This window comes from Stegostoma tigrinum, chromosome 40, assembly GCF_030684315.1.
Source record: "Stegostoma tigrinum isolate sSteTig4 chromosome 40, sSteTig4.hap1, whole genome shotgun sequence".
Taxonomy (NCBI): domain Eukaryota; kingdom Metazoa; phylum Chordata; class Chondrichthyes; order Orectolobiformes; family Stegostomatidae; genus Stegostoma; species Stegostoma tigrinum.
The window spans coordinates 5,990,065-6,010,905 of NC_081393.1; the positions used below are offsets into that span (position 1 = coordinate 5,990,065).

The 20,841-nt window shown below is 48.0% G+C and overlaps 1 protein-coding gene across 2 annotated transcripts in view; it reads left to right on the top strand.

Annotated features, from left to right (window-relative positions):
- Window positions 1–18,142, top strand: part of cds2 (CDP-diacylglycerol synthase (phosphatidate cytidylyltransferase) 2) — a 43,852-nt gene extending 25,710 nt beyond the window's left edge. For both annotated transcript variants that reach the window (XM_048522700.2, XM_048522701.2), the window contains 10 exons: window positions 1,626–1,723; window positions 3,629–3,768; window positions 5,947–6,005; window positions 6,505–6,587; window positions 7,539–7,626; window positions 10,575–10,643; window positions 11,544–11,696; window positions 11,965–12,084; window positions 13,480–13,583; window positions 14,885–18,142. In XM_048522700.2, the coding sequence (XP_048378657.1) occupies window positions 1,626–1,723; window positions 3,629–3,768; window positions 5,947–6,005; window positions 6,505–6,587; window positions 7,539–7,626; window positions 10,575–10,643; window positions 11,544–11,696; window positions 11,965–12,084; window positions 13,480–13,583; window positions 14,885–15,008 (1,038 nt within the window). In that variant the 3' untranslated portion in view covers window positions 15,009–18,142. The remainder of the gene's footprint in view (window positions 1–1,625; window positions 1,724–3,628; window positions 3,769–5,946; window positions 6,006–6,504; window positions 6,588–7,538; window positions 7,627–10,574; window positions 10,644–11,543; window positions 11,697–11,964; window positions 12,085–13,479; window positions 13,584–14,884) is intronic.
- The last annotated feature ends 2,699 nt before the right edge of the window (window positions 18,143–20,841 follow it).

Here is a 20,841-nt window from a genome sequence, read left to right on the forward strand (position 1 = left end):
GCGCGCTCTCCCCCACCCCGCGCTCTCTCCCCCCTGCGCTCTCTCCCCCCCCGCGCTGTCTCCCCCCACCCCGCGCTCTCCCCCACCCCGCGCTCTCCCCCACCCCGCGCTCTCCCCCACCCCGCGCTCTCCCCCACCCCGCGCTCTCCCCCACCCCGCGCTCTCCCCCACCCCGCGCTCTCCCCCACCCCGCGCTCTCCCCCACCCCGCGCTCTCCCCCCCCGCGCGCTCTCCCCCCCCGCGCGCTCTCCCCCCCGCGCGCTCTCCCCGCCCCCCCGCGCGCTCTCCCCGCCCCCCCGCGCGCTCTCCCCGCCCCCCCGCGCGCTCTCCCCGCCCCCCCGCGCGCTCTCCCCGCCCCCCCGCGCGCTCTCCCCGCCCCCCCGCGCGCTCTCCCCGCCCCCCCGCGCGCTCTCTCCGCCCCCCCGCGCGCTCTCTCCGCCCCCCCCGCGCGCTCTCTCCGCCCCCCCGCGCTCTCTCTCCGCCCCCCCGCGCTCTCTCTCCGCCCCCCCGCGCTCTCTCTCCGCCCCCCCGCGCTCTCTCTCCGCCCCCCCGCGCTCTCTCCCCCCTCCCCCCCCTCTCTCTTTCTCTCTCTCTCACACTCACACACAGTCTCAAACACACCGTCTCACTCACTCTGTCTCTTTCTTTCTCTCTCTCTCTCACACACACACACACACACACACACACGGTGCAAACCTTGTAGAATCCATTTTCCCTGTTTGAAAAAAGGACAGTGTCTCAAAGTACTAGGATTCACAAAGACATGTTTTCAGCAATAAAACAATCTCTTAGGACATAGTACAAACCATATGTTTTTTAAAACAAACTGTTGACACAGAGACAAACTATAAACATCAAAACATCAGTTTGCAGTATATCAGAGGACTATCAGAGACTTTGGAGGAGTATCAGAGACTTTGGAGGAGTATCAGAGACTTTGGAGCAAGATCTGCACATTAACATACAAACTTGAGTGATACAGCAATGGAAGAGATGAGTTTACTCTGAGCAGTGACATATGCTGGAGCAATCAGTGAGTATGGTACTTGAAGTTCAGTTAAGACTGATCGAATGTATTTAGAGGTTCTAACAAAATGTAACTGGAAATGATATTTCTAATGATCGCCATGTTACAGACAGTTTGTTTTGTCCATTTTGAGGGCTTGTATTTTTAAAGGGATAACCATTTCAAGCCAGTGGCAGTAGGAAGGATTTGATCTGATCTTGACCTTCTGCACAATTATCTCATAGGCTGATGGCCTGCAATACTTGGCATTCAAACCACATTTCATTTGGTGATCTTATGTACTCAATAAACTGCAATTCCAAATTATCCCTCAACCTCACATGTAGGACTTGGCAACATTCACACAGGGATTCAAGGATTCTGGAAATTTGTCGTCTGAAGATTAATCCTTGTTCATCTAGGACCTCCCCTCATTCTGAGCTTTCGACCCCATGTAAAATGCCTCCCAGTTGTTGTTGTACAGTGGTGAATTTACTCTCTCAACTACAAGTGTGCAGCACTTTATCAAATGTGGCAATGATTGCTGCTTACGGGCTTGAATGTAACTTGGAAGGCCAAGTACTGATCACAGTGTATTGTTTTTCTTTTATTTTCATAGGTTCTCTGTGTGCAGATCAAGTGCTTTCATGAGATTATCCTCATCGGCTACAACGTGTATCATTCTTACCATCTGCCATGGTTCCGGACCCTGAGCTGGTGAGCCCATTGAGAAGCATTTCGTCAAAAGTGCAGGAACAAAGGTGCAAGCGAAAAACATTGCTGAGTGAATTAAGCCTGGGGACCTTGTGAGAAATCAGAATTGAGGTGCACGTGTCACGATCTGAAAGCAGTCAGAAGTTCTTTTTACTGTTTTTGTTTTATTTAAAGATTCCACTCTCTCTTGCCCCTCCAACTGTGTCACCATTTGTCCTGAGAAAGTTGGCGTACTGTTCCATTGGCACAAACTGACCTGCGATGCAAAATTCATCTGTAGGATTGAGGGAGTGGAAGTGAAAATCTGTTCTTCCCAGCCCTGTTGATCATCAAGAAATACAGATCTTAGCCCATGTGAGTGGGAGCACCTCCCACGACGTTATCTTGTACTAAATGTATTCTTTGTAAAAATCAGTGATAGCAATAAGAGAGCCCCTTTGGAGACCTGGCCAAAAAGAAACTTCAGTTATTCTAAATTTTACGTGCTTGACTGGCTATATGAATAACACACTGAATCTTCCTGGCTTCTCCTTGCATTGCTCCTGAACAATCCCTTCCCCAAAAATGTAGTTACCAGTGCTGAGGGTCCCATTGCACATTGCACATAACACACACACCACCACACACACACACACACACACACACACACACACACACGCACACACGCAAACACTGTCTTCTCAACTGTCTCGAATTAAAAGCTCAGCCTGAAAAATGAACAATATCATAGTTTGCCTCCAGTGCAAACATTGAGTGTTTAAACCTGAGTTGAGATCTGGTGCTCCTCTCATCACCTGGCCAGCTCAGGGATCATGGTTTAAGATAGGCTCAGCAAAGTCAGAACTGTCAGCTGCCCAACCTTATCCACTTTGCATTGCTAACTTTTCAAATAATTCTCCTTGTGTCGACAAGGACACGGGGTACCCACACAAGACATTATATGTGAGGTGGTTTTCAAGACTTGGTGCTGTTCTTCATATTATTTAATTGGACACATTTGTGTTCGTCACTGAGTTGGATTCGTCATCATTTACCCAGCTCCAGTGTGCTGCAAATATCACTTCTGAGCAAATGACAACAGCAGATTATATTTGAATAACTAAGTCCCAAAGTGCTACAGAGGAGTGTTGTTTTCCAAACTTTGACTTTGAGCTACGTAAGAAGATATTGGCACAGGCGATTAAAAAATGTAACTGAAGGGGTAGACACCAAGGAGGGCTAAAACCGGGACAGAGTAAATGAGAAAGAGAGGTGTGGAGGTTTTGGGAGTGAAATTCAGAGCTGGGGGCTGAGGCAGCTGAAGGTACAGTTGCCATTAATGGGTCAACAGAAATGGCATGGGGGGTGAGCTGTGTGCAAAACACAGAACTAGAGGAGCAGAGAAACAGAAGTTTGGGGTGGGATGTTGTGGAGCAGAGACAGATGGTGTGAGCAATGCCTAAGTGGTGGCTCAATGGTTAGCACTGCTGGTTCACAGCGTCAGGAGCCTGGGTTCGATTCCATCCTTGGGCTGTGTAGAGTTTGCACATTCTCCCCGTATCTGTGTGGCTTTCCTCCCACAATCCAAAGATTTGCAGGGTAGGTGGATTGGCCATGCTAAATTGCCCATAGTGCTCAGGGCTGTGTAGGTGAGGTGTGTTATGGGAGGGGTGGGGGTGAGTCTGGGTGGGATGCTGCGAGGGTCCGTGTGAGCTTTTTGGGCTGAAGGGCCAGTTTCCACACTGCAGGGATTCTATGATCTTATGATATTAAGATTGCAACTTTAGCAGACCGGAAGCATTCACAGGTTATGGGAAGACAGTACCCCACGGGTTCTCACAGTTTAATATCTTGCTGTTCTGGAAGTGCTTGGTTTACCCTGCGTGTAGAGATTTCAAATAAAATGTTTAACCTTGTTTCCCTTTGCAGGTATTTCTTGTTGTGTGCTAACTACTTCTTCTATGGGGAGACTGTAACAGACACGTTTTTCACGCTGGTTCAGAGGGAGGAGCCCCTGCGGATCTTGAGCAAATACCATCGCTTCATTTCGTTTGCTCTTTACCTGGCAGGTATTATTGCTTGCTTGTCTCAATTGACCTGATAAGATCTGTGAAAATAACAGAACCTGTATTTCGTCAATCAGCAGAGAACCACGTGTGAAATGGCAGCACTTTCAAAATCTGACTGAGCTCATCAGATTCGGCGAGGTAGCTGTTTGAATCTTATATAAATGAAAAGTCAAATAATATACATGACAGAGGCTGAGTCAGCACATATACTGATATGTCAGTATGACAGGAAGGAAGTTGTTAGAATCATAGGATTAGAGAGATTAATCATCAGTTCAATTGTGTCAACCACCAGACTTGATGCTTTTATCATTTTGCAAATACAGGTAAGTGTAGACACAGAGAAAGGTGTCCAGCATTGATCTGGAAGTTGAAGTTCACCGAACTAACCAATGTGGTCTGCAGCTAACCTGTACTGTCCTTTTGCTTAGAACATCCTTGAAAGGTGGTCTGCGTGGTCAGATGGATTCCCTACCATAGGAGCTGCTGGTGTCAGGCTACCTGTGATAAATGGCACACAAGTTCCACTTGATGCTAAAAGTGGATTTGGTTGTCAGAATACACATAATCTTTTCAGAGACATTTGTACTGTCTGCCTGTAGGCCTTCATTTTTAACATAAATCATGGTATATGGGAGTCACTGGTTGGATCACCATTGTCCATCCCCTATTGTCCTTGAGTAGAGCATCTTCCTCAGCCATTCCCAAGGGCAGTTCAGAGTCATTCCCATTATTATGGGCCTGGAGTCACACAGATGGCAGACAGGTAAGGATGATAACTATCCTTCCCTGAGGATATGAGGTAACTGACAGGTCAACACAGGTCAATAGGTCAAGTCAACACTGGGTACGTGGTCATCACTAGACTACTTGTTGGTTCCAGGTTTTTCTTGAATCCAAATGTCACCATATGCCATAGTAAGATGTGAACCCGTGATCCTGCAACTCTGGAATTCTAGCCCAGTCACATTCTCTATGTAAAGTCAATACTTCAGATGGTTACCGACCGTCTCTCCCCAGTATTTCCAACCATGGCCTTACCTTTCATCTCAAATACTTCACTTATTCAATCAGTAACTCGGGCTGGGAAAATCTGTGATGAGCAAAGATTTTTTTTTACTGGAACTAGCTCCCAGAAATGTGTTTTCACCTGGTGTGCACTGCACTTGACCCAGATACCATCTTTCTGACCCTCTTAAAGTGATCACCGAAAGGTGATCATCTTTGAAGTTATAGATAACATGCAGGAACACTTTGGGGTTGCAGGTGGTGGTCTGAGGTTATTTCAGCTCTTGAATTAGTGTATTGCTGTTTCACTTAACCAAAAGAACTAGAGAATAAAGCCCAGGATCTCCCCTGCAGTTCCTGATGGAAGGGGCAGAATCAATTTGGATTGAGAGTGATCTAGTTATGCCTTTTGGGAGTTAGCGATGAAGGGTGGTACAGAGCCAAAGAACAATGTGAAGCTGGCCAGCTTCAGAGATGAAGAGCACTTGTCCTTAAACTTTGCAACTGCTGCTCCCCTGTTTTGAAGCTGTTGCCCTTCTTAGAATTGAATACAACAGACACTAACATATTCTGCTCCCTCCTGACCTAGTTTTCCCCATGGGAGCTCAGTGATATGGATGAGCTGTTTGAGGCTCGTCGGGGAGGGCTGGTGAAGGGGGATCCAGGGAGATATTTGTACCCAAGCTTGATCCTGCTCTCGCTTCCCAGTGACCTGAGAGTAGGAGTTGGGAACGACTGTGTAATCGACAATAATCCCGTCTGGGAATTGAGCTGATCCTCCTTGACCAGAGGCAGTGTGAAACGTGCCACCAAGGGAAGTCCCTGAGGTGAACTCACAAGCTGGATGCATGAAGGAGTAGATTAGAAGGACGTGCTGATAGGGTGAGGCGAAGTAAGGTGGTAAAAGGATGGTGAGCAGCATAGAGGTGGACATTGATCTGTCAGACCGAAGCGGGTTTCACTTTTTCTGTTCAACGTTGTTGTAACGTGATGAAGCACAGCCAGCAGAAATCGGTGAACTCAGCCCAAATTGTTCCTCGGTGATCATTCTCAATGAGTACCAGAGGTATGCAAGCACCCAAAAATCCCACCTGTCCTTGTTCATTTGAATTCCTGTTGACAAAAGCCTGCTCGTATGCTGTAGACAGTGACTTGTTGTTTTGTTTGTAGGATTCTGCATGTTTGTCCTGAGCCTGGTGAAGAAGCATTACAGACTACAGTTCTACATGGTATGTAAACCCCTGACATTCACACGGAAAACACACACTCTGTGTTGACTTTGCAAGTGCCACATTCTCCAGTTCCTGGGCCATCATCCCAACCTGCCAGTTGGATGTGATTTGCGCAGTGTCTTAGAAGTGCCTGAAGCTGAGGCAGAACTGTGCAGTTGTGTGGATGTCGGGGAGCAAGTGAAAGCTCAGCCAGCTCATCGTGCTGTGGCAAAACGAAAGTGGGGGAGGTAGGGAGGGAGGGAAGGAGAGGCCAGTGCCTTGGATGGAGGGTACTGCCTGGGTGTGTGGCTGATCCCACTATCTTTGCTGCCTACGGTGTGATTGTCCGCTGCTGAATGGATAGGGATCAGGCCCACTGTGGGAAGTACCCAGACAAACCCTAGTCGTGCACAGTTCTCAATTGTCTCAGTTCTCTCGGTTACACATGTTGGTGCTATGGCCTTTGCAATACAAGCCTCCTCAGCATTTTAACTGGATGTCCTTTGTTCCTTCCTAGTTTGGATGGACCCATGTGACGTTGCTGATCATCGTTACACAGTCTCACCTCATCATTCACAACCTGTTTGATGGGATGATTTGGTAGGTCACAATCCATTTTCTATCGCGTAGGGTAGTGTCAGCTTGTGCCGGCTTCACACGTGGAGCGTTTGCGTTTTCACCCAGTTCTGCCCAGTTGAACCTTATCCCGGCAGAGGGTGTGCGGCGGCGGCCTTTTCTAGCTCTTCGCTGTGTCTGTCAAGGAGGGAGCAGCAGTGGCTGAAGCTGAGCTGAGTGTTCCAGCCGATGGTGAAGTCAGCGACTGAAGGGGTGGTCAGACTGGCACACCCTTGTGCCCAGCTGTCAGTGAGATCAGGCATGCCCTTTCACAGTGGCATGAGATTCCTGGGTTCTCATCCTTGGGAACTGGATGTCACAGAAATTCCCGTTTCAAGGCAAGGTCAAAAAGTTGGGATAATGTTCCCCCTTGATCCCCTGAAAGGAATTTTCAAGGTTTGAGTCATCCGGTTATGTTCAGGCACTTTTGATCTCAATGCCACATCAGCATTCCAGTGACCCCAAGCTCAAGACACATGGAACATCTCTCGAGCCTGAGAGACAGAATGTTGGTCTAACCCTGTCCCAATCGGCAGTTTGTTATACAAATACCATGCCTCTAAATGAGCCCTGATCCTGTCTTCCTCTGCAGCCTCAACTTGAATTAATTCGGGTCTAAAAGTTCGAACCTACAGACAGTGCCTGTCAACTCCCTGCTCAGACGAAGCCATTGCACAGCCGTATATGAATACCTTGCTTGAGTACAATAGTCCTGGTACCTGTAGGCTGATCGTGAGTTACATTAACAGAACTGCATTTAGCAGCCTGGGACTCAGCTTCAGAGAGCGCCGTCTTATCGAGAATACATTTCTCAGCTGCTATTCGCTTGATATGATGAGGTTTCCATGTGGTTTAAAGATTGCAGATTTCTGAGTGGCCTCCTGTCCTGTCCAGCACATGCTTTTTGACCGTGGCTCCCCCTGCTTTGTTTCTCAGGTTTATCGTGCCCATTTCCTGTGTGATTTGCAATGATATCATGGCCTACATGTTTGGATTCTTCTTTGGCCGAACTCCCCTCATCAAGGTCAGTGACGAGACAAACGCACATTACCTCATGTTGCAGAGATTAAAATGAATTCCAACCAGAGAAACAGGCACCTCAGTCAGTCCCAGTTTGCACTGACCAGTAAGCTCAGTCTGCTGTTTACCATGGGTCATGGCAGCTAGGTACACACAGACTGGTCTTCTGTTGGTAGCGGGAGCGCAGTGCGAGTTGAGGGAGCTTCATGCTGGGCTTCCTCCGTTACAGCTGATTGTATTTGATGCTGGGAGTACAGGGGAAGGCACTTGAAGCCTTCCTTTCCCGTAAGTTGATGTGCAGTGAATGCTCACCTTAGAACCCAGTGTGGAAGTTACATGCCTTATAATGGAACTGGACCTGTGCTCTCACACACACAATTAAGACTGTCTGGACAGTTTGACTGTGGGCAGAAAAGGAATACAGACAGGATTAAAAGAATTCCAAAAATCTAAAGCCCACATTTCAGGGTGGATGAAATTCTCCCCCTCAATCTATTTTTTTTTACGTTTTTAGCACTGATGACGTTCTGTTTTCTGTCTGGTGCTGGTCGCTCTTTGATTCAGCAGTATTTGAGTGGGCCTAAGTCATTTCTGGTTCCAGATCTGTGTTTTGAGTGATTTTTGACTCCCTGCCTTTGTCCCACAGTGATGGAGAGACTGGGGTGGCAGTAGGGTCGGGGGGGGGGGTGTGGATGCCCTCTGTTTGCATGCCGTGGATTATTTCTCTCTGTTAGAAAGGTGGGGATGGAGTCAGTAAAGGTGAGTGTAGGTGGGGAGTTTGGAAGGAGACAGGTCAGTCAGGGAGGACGGACCGGTCAAGGGGGTGGGATGAGGTTAGTGGGTAGGAAATGGGGGTGGGGCTTGAGGTGCGAGGAGGGAATAGGTGGGAGGAAGGACAGGTTAGGGAGGCAGGGACAAGCTGGGCTGGTTTTGGCTTGTGGTAGGGGAAGGGGAGATTTTGAAGCTTGTGAAGTCCACATTGATACCATTGGGCTGCAGGGTTGCCCGAGATGGAGACAGAGAGGTCCAGGAAGGTGAGAGAGGTGTTAGAGATAGTCCAGGTGAACTTAAGGTTGGGGTGGAAGGTGTTGGTGAAGTGGATGAACTGTTCGAGCTCCTCATGGGAGCACGAGGTGGCACCATTGGGCTGCAGGATTCCCAGGCGGAATATGAGTTGCTGTCCCTGCAACCTTTGGGTAGCATCATTGTGGCACTGCAGGAGGCCCAGAATGGACATGTCATCTGCGAAATGGGAGGGGAGTTGAAATGGTTCGCGTCTGGGAGGTGCAGTTGTTTAGTGCCACCCGAGTGTAGGTGTTCTGCGAAGCGGTCCCCAAGCCTCCGCTTGGTTTCCCCGATGTAGAGGAGGCCACAACGGGAACAGCAGATGCAGTATATCACATTAGCAGATGTGCAGGTGAACATCTGCCTGATGTGGAAAGTTTTCTCGGGGCCTGGGATAGGGGTGAGGGGGGGAAGAGTAGGGGCAAGTGTAGCACTTCCTGCAGTTGCAGGGAAAAGTGCCGGGTGAGGTGGGCAGGAGGGGAACGTGGAGCAGACAAGGGGTGGGCTCGGATTGCTGATGGTGGAAGTGTCGGACGATGATGCATTGGATCTGGAGGTTGGTGGGGTGGTACATGAGGACAAGGAGGATTCTGTTTTGGTTATTATTGTGAGGGTGGGGTGTGAGGGATGAATCGCGGGAAATATGGTAGACACGGTCGAGGGCATTCTCAACCACTGCGGGGGGGAATGTTGCAGTCCTTGAAAAACAAGGACATCTGAGATATAGGGGAGTGGAATGCCTCATCCTGGGAGCAGATGCAGCAGAGGTGAAGGAATTAGGAATAAGGGATAGAATTTTTGCAGGAAGGTGGGTGGGAGGAGGTGTATTCTAGGTAGCTGTGGGAGTCGGTAGGTGTGAAATGGATATCGGTTTCCAGGTGGTGCCAGAGATGGAGACAGAGAGGCCCGGGAAAGAGATGGAGGTATTAGAGATGGTCCAGGTGAACTTAAAGTTGGGGTGAAAGGTGTTAGTGAAGTGAATGAACTGTTTGAGCTCCTTGTGGATGCACGAGGCTGTGCCGATACAGTCATCAATGTAACAGAGGAAGAGGTGGCGTTTAGGGCCAGTGTAGGTACGAAAGAGAGATTGTTCCACGTAACCTACAAAGAAGCAGGCATAGCTTGGGCCTATGCGGGTACCCATGCCGAATTTTAACCCCACTGCGAGACCTGTCACTAGACTTGTTGAAAAGAAGCTGGAAGCATTTGAATTCTTTTTGTGTTGAGATGAGGTAACCGTTTCAAAGTATAAGAAGTCCCAGTGGAATGGATTACTTTGCTGGAAGTGCCGGACAAGATAGAAATTGTTCACAATCAAGTTTCGGCCTGATGCTGGGAAGCATATTAAGACAAACAAACAATACGGACCTCTGAAAGTGGCTAGGAAAGCTCTGGAGTATACAAGACCCATTGGATCCTGTTTAAAAGGGAATTCCACATGGTGTGATGTGGCGAGAGTGGAGGGCTTCCACTCTGTACACCATTTCCATTGAATTCAGGTCCAGCCTGGCCCAGATCAGGACTGAAGAGGTTGTGACAAGGGTGAGGAGGGAGACAGGGGAAACAGCCTTGTCTCGAACCAGTCACTGACGCAGTTTGTTTGCGCACAAACTTCTGACACATTGGTATCATATCAGGTTTTATGGGAGTCACTTCATAAGAGTTATTCAGTAGAAACAAGGCCCTTTGGCCCATCAAGTCATATGCTTCCCCACACAAGTACCACTTTCCCACATGTGGCGCACAGCCTTGAGTTCAAGCTGAACTTCTAGTTGCAAAGCAATTCCTGGTAAAATTTCAAGGAACAAATTCCAAAATCATGCAACCAACAGCAACCTGTTCAATGCAAAAACGATCTGAACGTCTTTCATATCTCTGTTCTTGCAGTTGTCCCCCAAGAAGACCTGGGAAGGATTTATCGGAGGATTCTTCTCCACTGTTTTATTTGGTCTTGTGGTAAGAATGGAATAAAACAATTGCCTTGTGCAGGGTCAGGACAAAGAGCATGGAGCCAATGTCGCTTCTCCATACAATCGTGATTTTGTGAACATTTTTTTGTTAAGCACCCAGAACTTGTGTTTTTGAAACCTTGTGGTCAAGAAAAACAACCTGTTAAAAGCCAGAGCACATACAAGTTGGTTTTGGGAATGACCAAGAAAGTGCTTTCTGCTCTCTGAATTTCCACCTTTCATTTTACTGGGCATGAGTCACTTACTGTGCAAAAGGCAGTAGCTTCATGTGAGAAGGATTGCTGGGTGATCAAAAAGATCGTGGAGAAAGAGTTAGAAAGAGGTGAATTCACTACAGCAGCAGCAGTGGGAGATACTGCTGATGCTGGGTCATTCCTCGCAGAGAGATGTTCAAATTGAGGAAGGAATTTGCTGGGATAAATCAGAGAAGCTTTGGCCAATCGCACAGAACATGTAGTGGAGGAGTAAGAGGGCTGGAGAGAGTGAGTGATGTACTGAGTTAATATGTGCTGCCTGAAAAGGCAACAGGGAGCACATTCGGTGGGAACGTTCCCACAGGAATTGTACAGATATGTGAAAACATCTGCTGGCGAGGGGCTCATTGGTTAGCTGTCAAAAGGGCTTGCATGGGAAAGCATCATTGCATGATCCCAAGGAGCATTTAGTGAGTTGGCTGGACAATGCATTAGAATAAAGGCTGCTGGAGAGGTCTGTTACTGCCCGGTGATATGAGTCATATTTTTGCGGTCATTTTATCGAGACCATAGAGTGCAGTGATACAGAGAATGGAAGTACAGGCTTGGGGCTGAGAGGAGTCAGCAGTCTTAAACTGGGCCTGTGTCTTTAGCCTGATGTTCTCACTCTCGAGTATGTTTGTATTTTGCAGCTTTCCTATGTGATGTCGGGATACAAATACTTTGTCTGCCCATTTGAGTTCAACAATGACGCCAACAGTTTCACTGTGGACTGTGAGCCATCAGAACTGTTCCAGCTCCAGGATTACGGCATCCCGTGTCTGGCCCAGTCCATTTTAGGCTCGGTACGTCTTCAGTGACTTTACGAGTGAAGTTTTGAGAGCTGCTTTTGTTTTTGGTGTTGAGGGGCCGGGCAGTGGGAGACAGTTTTGGAAATCCCGGAAACTGAAAGGGCTAAAAATAACAGGCTGAGCGAGTCTTCAATGCGTGTGTCTGCAGAACAGGGTCAGACGCTCGGCTTCTCAAGGCTAGAATTTTGCAACTTTACAATAAAAAAAGCAAAGAAAAGTTTGATCCCAGGACTTATCTGTGCTTCTTATCTCATGACTGCAGGAGACTATCCGGTTGTACCCCTTCCAGATTCACAGCATTGCCCTCTCTACCTTCGCTTCTCTGATTGGCCCCTTTGGAGGATTCTTTGCCAGTGGCTTCAAGAGAGCATTCAAAATCAAGGTATTTTTAATCCTTCCTTTCCTGGCCAGGGTTTGAGGCAGAGAGGGGAGAGATGCAGCAATATCTGGGAGCAGTCCAGCACAAGAAGAGGGAAAATGATCTAACTACCCAGCATGCAAACAAACAGGCCATTGCACTCTCTGACTGTAGCTGCTCACCTTATTCTGTCTGCAGCCTGTCTCCTGCTGCATGCAGGAGCAGGTTAACTTAGTCCCGGACTTTAGCTTCTTCTCCCGAGACCCTCCAAGTGAATCCCTTTCAAGTCGACGCAACCACCCCCCCCCCCCCAACTTTTTGAAGTGCCCCTGGAGCCATGTTGAGAAAGCCTCAGGAATTCTGAAGGACAGAGTGGCCACCTGGTCGAAACACATCAAATTCTTCCAGGACCAGGCAAGAAAGATGCTGGCATTTGTCGGGCTGCGAGGGTGACAGTCTCACTCTCTAGGTGGGGTGCTCGTGTTCACAGCTGACTGAAGAAGTGTCTTTGCTCAGGCTTAGGGAGTATAGCAGTTCCCTGTAAGCTCAGTTTGATTTTTGGATGCAAAGGGGATTGAGGTCAAAGTGGCCTCAAGGATGAAGGCTAGTGTTCCTGGTATTGAATAGAGGAGCAGGCTCCAAGAGCTGTGCACCTCCCATTTCTTCATGTCTGAGCATCAACCTGAATGTGTTTACGTGGACACTGGCAGCATCTTCCTGTGAGACTGATGCCCAACGAATTCTCTCTTCTGCACTGGTGGGAGAAACAGGAGGTTCCCTGAGAGACTCTGTCACTGGTTCCCTAACACTGTCTTCCAGTGGCCCTGTGTGAGGCAACAGCCCAATTGACAGCCTTAGCCCTTTGTATTGCCATGACCCAGTGTACCTCAGCTGCCTGCCCGACTGTCATGGCCCACTGTATTGCAGTACACCAGCCTTTGGTCATCAGCCCAGTGTATTGATGCAGCCCACGATGTGGCAAAAGCCCAGTGTATTGCTGCAGCCCACGATGTGGCAAAAGCCCGGTGTATTGCTGCAGCCCACGATGTGGCAAAAGCCCGGTGTATTGCTGCAGCTCGCTGCATTCTCCAACAAAGCTCACTGGCTTGAAGGAACCAGTCGATTTGATGACATTGCAGGAAGGTGACCTTGTCCCTGGATCTCCGGTGAAAGACATGCATGGCTTGCTCAGAAACTGACCACTCTTCTGGCTATTTTTGAACACATGGAGATACGTTTAGAATGAGTTCACTGTTTAAAATGAAGGAGACTGAGACATTGCGCACTGGCTTTTGAGGTGCCCGAGCGACCCGGCCGGTGTGTCTCTGTGCCCGAGCGACCCGGCCGGTGTGTCTCTGTGCCCGAGCAACCCGGCCGGTGTGTCTTTGCTGTGATCTTCCTGGCCATTTTATTTCGTAGGACTTTGCTGACACCATACCGGGCCATGGTGGGATAATGGATCGCTTTGATTGCCAGTATCTCATGGCGACTTTCGTGAATGTCTACATTGCCAGTTTCATCAGGTAAGAACTCTTCCCCTGAGACTGATCATAAACACTCAGAGTAGCGTAAGCTTTCCTCAAGAACTCAGCCATTTGAAAGCAAAACACATGATTTAAGTCTCTGTTAGCTGCATTTATATAAAACATGTCAGCACTCAAACTGACATAGGAACGTAAGAAACAGGAACATGAGTAGGCCATTCGGCCCCTTGAGCCTGCCTTGCCATTCAATAGAAGCGTGGCTGATCCAACATTACTTACATACACTTTTTGAATCTCTCTGTGTATCTAATCTCAGCCTTAAACATACTCAAGGATTCTGCCCCCTCAGCTCCCTGTGGCAATGAGTGTCAGACCCTCTGAGGGAACATGCTGGAGGTGCATTTTGTAAGCACTGTGCTAGGAGGGTGAACTGTGACCTAGCAGCACTCTAAGTGGTTATTGACACGCTGGTCAAGAGGGAAGCCTTCACTTCTGAACCGCGCCTATTTCTGTACTTCCTGCAGCCTGACCACAATTTAGGAAATCTCTCTTCCTCCAACTCTGGCCTTTTCAACTTGGTACCTACAACTGAGGCTGTGCCCTCAGTCTGAATCTTGAGTATTCTGTCCCCAAAATACCCATCCCTCACTTCACCCTCAAAGTCAGCACCTATTTCGCCTCCTTTAGGATGCAGTCCCTTTCTCCAAATCTCCTTTTAGTCAGCCTCCCTGTCCCCTTGGGCCATTCTCCTGCCTTCGTGTAAATGCAAGCAATTGTTGACTGCAGTACTGCACTGAATGCCTGGATAAACACGAGAGTAAACTGTACAGTGCCCCACTCCTTGCAATCAACCTTGCCCACCAGAGAGGACAGGAGGAAATTGTATGTGTCAAGCCTGTGTTAAACCATGGGATGCGCTGCATGTACTTTCCCTTTGCTAGTTACTGTGAAACTACTCTTGCTGGTGCTCCCATTCTTGGAGTCATAGAGGTGTACAGGACAGAAAAGGGCCCTTCGGCCCATTGAATCTGTGCTGTTCAAAGACAGCCACCAAACGATAACTGAATGACCAAATTAGATGATTAGGGATTCGTGTGACAGGCCAGAGGCTTGATCTGCCATGGGATTGACAGTCCCAGCACAGACCAAAGTGGTGGTGATTGGACGTGAAGCCCCCCACCCCCTGACCCCCCAGCTTTCTGAGGTGCACACAGAACATCCCATAGCTCTATTTTCAAGAAACAGAAGAAAGTTTGCACCCATGTGTAGCCCCCCCACCCTGAACAACATCTCTGAAGCAGGGAAGGGGTCTTTATTGAATTGTCTCTTCTTTGTCCTAGGGGCCCAAATCCGAGCAAACTGCTGCAGCAGCTGCTGGCTCTCCGCGTCGACCAACAGCTCCAGATTTTCAAGAGCCTGAAGGCTAATCTGATTCAGAAGGGTGTCCTGACGGCTGGGGCTTAGAGCTGATCCGTTCAGGTCCTACAGCCTGTCGAATGAATCCAGCCTCCGACCTTGCTCTCAAAAGACACAGTGCACGTCCAACCTTGTATCCTACCGGTGATTTTCTTACGTGACCTCGAGGTCCAAATCCCTTGCAACACAAAAGCCAAGCATTTCTTCACGCTCTGGTCGATACAATAATTACTGAGTAGGCACGAGTTTAATGATGGGGTCTCAGCTCATCAGTTGAATGTTAAGAGCTGTATTGCCACTGATGTGCTGAGCCTGTGATTAACCACCAAACACACACACACACTCCCACAAACACACACACCCACTCTCGCGCACACAAGTGCGTGCACAAAATTGCTTTCTATTTTCGAAAAAACAAGATTTACCATTGCTGCTTGCAATGCTAAACAAGTGAGGAGTTTAGAGGCTGAATCTGAAACTGCGCAAAAATCATGGATCTGATCCAGTAGAATACCAGCCCGAGCGTATTATGCACCACTCGGGGAATCTTGTGTTCGTGGTAGCACTGACTTTCTGCGGTTACTTGCTCCTTAGCCAGAATGTACTCTTAGGGCAGGTTAGATGTAGCAATTTGGTGTAACACAAGCCGTGTAATTTTGAGGGGGGAGAAAACACATTCAGCTTTTACGTTTGCATTTGTAGGGCTTCTTGAGGTAGCTGAAGGAGTTTAGAAAATTGAACTTTGCACTGATTGTTTTGCTTTAGATAGAGAAGGCATATAGAAACAAGTGGAGTTTGCAAAAAAAAAAGACAGTGGAGCACCTAGCAGTAATGAGGTATCGGGCTATAATGTCACTGAGGGACAGAGTTCCTGAGATGGCATGTTATTGCTCATCAACAATCCAAAGGTTGTGGTCCCACGGTTAAACGGCTGTCCGTTTCTTTGGAAATTTTCACAAACAGTTGTGGTCCCTTCAGGACAAATACCTCCACACAGCGCAGTGTCTTCAGCGATGAGCAATGTCAAATGTTACCTTTTTACAGAAGGACCCATCCTCTGTGTGTCTAAAAAGCAGAATTTCAGCATGACCTTACCTCAGCACTGACCCACGTGTTGTTGGAAGGGGAACTGCTGCGCTGTGGTTATACATTCACTTGTGCCAGTGATTCCTCTTCTGGGGAGGTTCCAAGAACAGGCTTGGGGGCCACTTTTACATACAAGCCGAGATGGTGTCTGTTGCCGGCTGAGAACAGAGTCATGGCCCTCCCACAGCCCAGTTTCCAGACATCAATGCTGGATGGTGACCTGGACCCCTGTACAAGCTGAATTCTAACAGGCACACCATTGTCCACATTCCCTGCTGTCTCCGGTCAGTTAGTGCTAATAAAACTGTCAGTCCATTCAACTAGATATTCCAGGAAGGGCAGGGTAGATTTGGTGCGCAACAAGTGGGATTTCTGTCGGTGTCACTGTTCGGCTGGTCACTGGGATAGGTTTTAGACAGGATCCAGCAGCCTTCCCTTGCCTTGCCCAGAGAACATGCAGACAAGAACAGTACAACAGCACAGTAAGTGGGAGGTCAGTGTGAGCTGGGGTGGGGGTACCAGAGAGCTGTCCATTTCTTGGGAAGACTGAGAGGATCGACTGCACCGTGCCAGATTTTTACAGTGTAGTTCCCCATGACGGAGTTTGGGCAGGAAAGTGGCTAAAAACTCTCAAAGAGCAGGCCCTTCAACTGACTGCATGATGAAACATAGAATGACCATGAATAGCTAAGGGACATTATTATCCTGCTACTGTTTGTAGTCACCCTTTACTTCATCACCAGTTTGTTTCTGAAAGACTGTATGCTGAAGTTAAGAGCTTTAATTCAGGTTTGGGATTAGGCACTGTTGAAGAGGGGTTACTGACTTGGAGTGGGCAAGGCAGAAGAATGTAGGAGTTGCTTCAGTTTTACTCATTTGAAGAACTTCAGTGAGGAAGACGGTCTCCTTTACAACTTGTCCCCCTTGGAGAGTGGTACTGCTGGGAGGTGGAATAAATTACTTCAGGTCCCAACAACAGGAGAGACATGTTTTGCGAAGGATTGACAAGAGGTGATTGGTTAAGGACAGGGTAGCTTTGTCTTCGTCTGGGCTCGGTAAACTTTCCGAGGCAGGGAACTGAGAGGAAGTTGAGGTGAAATGCATTCTGCAATGACCTTGATCTCTTGAAACCATTTTGATGAGGCCACCCGTGTCCCTGTAGCTTCACTTTTACCACTTAATTAAAGAGACAGCGTTGCGCATGGTGGTGGCAGTTCCTTAACTGGGGCTTGAGTGTGTCCCAGACTGAGGTGCCAGTTTGGAGCAGTTTCAACTTTGATCCTACTTACTAGGAGCCCAGAATGTCATTGAAAATACAATTGCTGACTCAACCAGTGAAATACTTCCATTGCCATTCTGCCGAAGGTGGAAATTATGCCTGGCTATTATGTTTATGACTGGAAACAGACAATGGCGTGGATAAAAAGACTGTGCTGATATGAAGAGGCAGGCTGAGCCAGCTCTGTGCGTATTTCTGACTGATGCCAGCTCATTGTTTGGTAAACTGCCCGTTTATTATTTCTCTTTAACTCTGATCAACGAACAGTCAGCTTTCTCAAATTCCTTGAGAGTACAGAACCCATAAAAGGGAAATTCTTGAGATCTGCAGCCTTCTTCCTAACACTGATGGCTAGCTGGTGGATGTGAGGGCGTACTACTGCTGCTTGTCCAGGGTGGGGTGTGGGAAACAAATGTGCAGGGAATTTGGAATTTGTACAGATCTGCTCAGCTGCGAGGCTGGTTTGAATTTGGGGAGGGAGGAAAGACCAAACAGCTTCCACATTTCGAGGCTTCTTGTGTTCACGCTGAAATCAGGGCTGAAAGTTCTCTCTCTGAAACACTCTGAAGGGTAGCTGGTGTGAGTTGGTTAAATTTTGGAATTCTCCCCGAGGTGTGATCATCCCTCGGTCCCCTGTTATATCTCACTTGTAGCTCATGCTCAGCCTGATATGACTACAATCAGCAGGATTTCTGCACTGCAACACAAGTATGTCTGGAGATAGTCGGAAGCGCCAATGCTGGAGGAGAATCTTGAGATAACAAGGTGCAGAGCTGGATGAACACAGCAGGCAAAGCAGCATCAGAGGAGCAGGAAGGCCGATGTTTCAGAAAAAGGGTCTAGGCCCGAAACATCAGCTTTCCTGCTCCTCTGATGCTGCTTGGCCTGTTGTGTCCATCCAGCTCTACACCTTGTTATCACAAGTATGTCTGTTGCAGTTGTTATATTGCTTGACCGATTTTGTTTGTACACTGAATTTTTCTATTGTTTACATTTCTGATTGTTGGAATGTTTGTTGGTTAGGGTGTATGGGAAACAGTTTTCCAAAGTGCAGTATTTAGTTTGATTGCAGGACCCTGTGAATGAAGGGGCCAGCAACCAGGTGCAGATCGATGGAGGAACCAATTTTCAGGGAATCCTTGTGAAAGGAGTTGGATGGAACATCACAATGATGTAAAGGAAAAAGACAAACAGTCAGTTCTTGAAACGTTCTTTTTTTCCCAGAAGCTTGCTGAAGGACAAAGCTGTTACACTGTATAGATTTGGTCTGTTACAAAAGCACTGATACAAATGAGAGTCTGTAAAATCTGTCCCCACACAAGTCCTTGTTGACTTCAACAAGCAGTATCACCTTCGTCACCAAATTCCAGCTGTGTTTCGTGCAGTGTGCATGAGTAATGCAGTATAAAGTTGCATCTTCTTAGACAGGCCAGTATGAGAGCTGCTGATGTGCAAGCGTACATTAACCCTTTAGAGGCAGCCATTGGTAGCCACTTCGCCGGTCTTAGCACCGGCACTGGGAGAGCAAATGAACACGTGCCAAAGCTGAGCTGTCGCCAGAACTCAGTTGAAGTAAGTCGTTAAAAATTCTTTGCTGATTCTCGCGATGACTGGGCTGCAAAGGAGGTATGTCGTCCCCAGTCATGGAGGGCTGTAACCTTAGCCGCACATTTTGCGGCATGAATGGAGACAGGCCATGTTCGCTTCTGTATGCGTGTACCTAACAGCACGGCTCAGCGCCCCTGTTACTACTGCCCGTGGGACCTACTGACAGGGGCGTTGTAATATTGTGATTTCACTCCCGCACCAACCACCTTCCCCATTCCCTGTTCCCAATCCAGCTCAGACACTGTGAGAGATGTCTGCAGGATCAAAGCAGGAGCGGTGAAGCCCTTTTGATGTTTTGGAGTGGAGAGTAATTTCTTTGAAAGCAAAACCTGGAAGCGACAAAGGTTGAGGGTGTCAGGGAGCTTTCAGGGATGGTGTAAGTTTCACGGTTTGGAAGGCAGTGTTTACTGTTTTGTGAAAAAACTCTTGCGATGTGTTTAGTTCCTTGAACAAATTCCATGCACACTTGCGCAACATGAAGAAGAGTCAATGCCGTTTCTCTGACCTTGGGAAGGTTCAACGTGCTACTTCTTTAGGGCTTTTTGTTGATTATGATTCATTCGTTGCAGATAATATTCAACAGTCAGTTCAGGCGTGTTTGTGTCAGGCATCCCTCTGGAGCAAGGGCCGTTGAATCTGGACTCCTGCCCTCAGAGGTAGGGACACAGCCACTGCATCGCAAGAGACCTCAATTCCTTACCACATTAGAATTCCCGTTTGCAATATTTTAATGCATCCCAGTCGGACGGGTTGAAATGAGTTAAAATAATTCAGCCACAAATTTAACACCGAATTTAATCAGTGCTCAGGATTTTGAGAATGACCTGCAGGGGGGTGGGGGAACTCAAGGTGTCAAATTGAGAAGAGACCTTTCTGCAGGAATTGGGGGTTGCCCACCAACTTGCTTTGGTAACGTCTCATTTCTGAGGGGAAGCACGGACTGCGGCGGTTGAAAAACTACAACGTTGCTGATTTGACGCTGCAAATACACAGCTGGGTTTGTGCATCCCCCGAGAGCAGTTGCTCCCCCCCCCCCCCCCCCCCGTGGCCAAGTCTGTGGCCTCTTGACGCTGGATGCACTTCCCATCTCTGAGTGTCAACCCTAACTTATTCTAGTTATTCCCTCCATGAGGTGGGACTAACTGTTGTTGGAGCAGCTTTTTCTCGCTTTAGGGATATGACCTCTCTGCAGTCTTTGCTGATATGTTATTCTGCTCAGTGCAGTCGGGACTGATCGGTGCTGTGTAATCTCCCACAAGGATATTGCAAGGACCCTGTGTTTTGTTATTCACTGCGGCGGCAACGTACTACAACTTCCACTACATGTCTTTTACCTCGATGTTACTTAGGCCGGCAGGATTTAAACTCATTCCAGGGCCCTGACCATCAACAGAAACTCGCGTTTGTGTAACCTCCTTACAAAATGGGTGGCATCAAATTTACACAAAATCTCAAAGCTGTAACCAACTCATCCAGATTAGTTGCAAATTTCTTGATGAGTTGCCTGCTCAAAATCAAGATGGTCTAACGCAACAAACTCAATTTTTTGGGATGACCCTGATGATTTGATGGGATGTGGGTTCGCCGGCCCATCCCAAATTCCCTCCACTCTCAGTGACTCGCTTGGGCCATTTCAGAGGGTAGTTGAAAACTGTGTTGTCGGTTTGGAGTCGTAAATAAAGAAGGATATCAGTGGAAAGAAGTGCAGCCGGTGGATTTTTCTAACAAGTGATGATAGTTGAATGGGAAAAAAAAAAATCCAGAATTAACAATTTAGTTCCACCAGATGGCGTAAAGGGATTATAAACGCATGTTGTTAGCTCCAGCCTCTGGATTAGTTGTCCGGTGAAATTCACACTGTCTCACTGTCTGCGCTCTACAGTGCCCCCCGAAAATGTACCTTGTAGC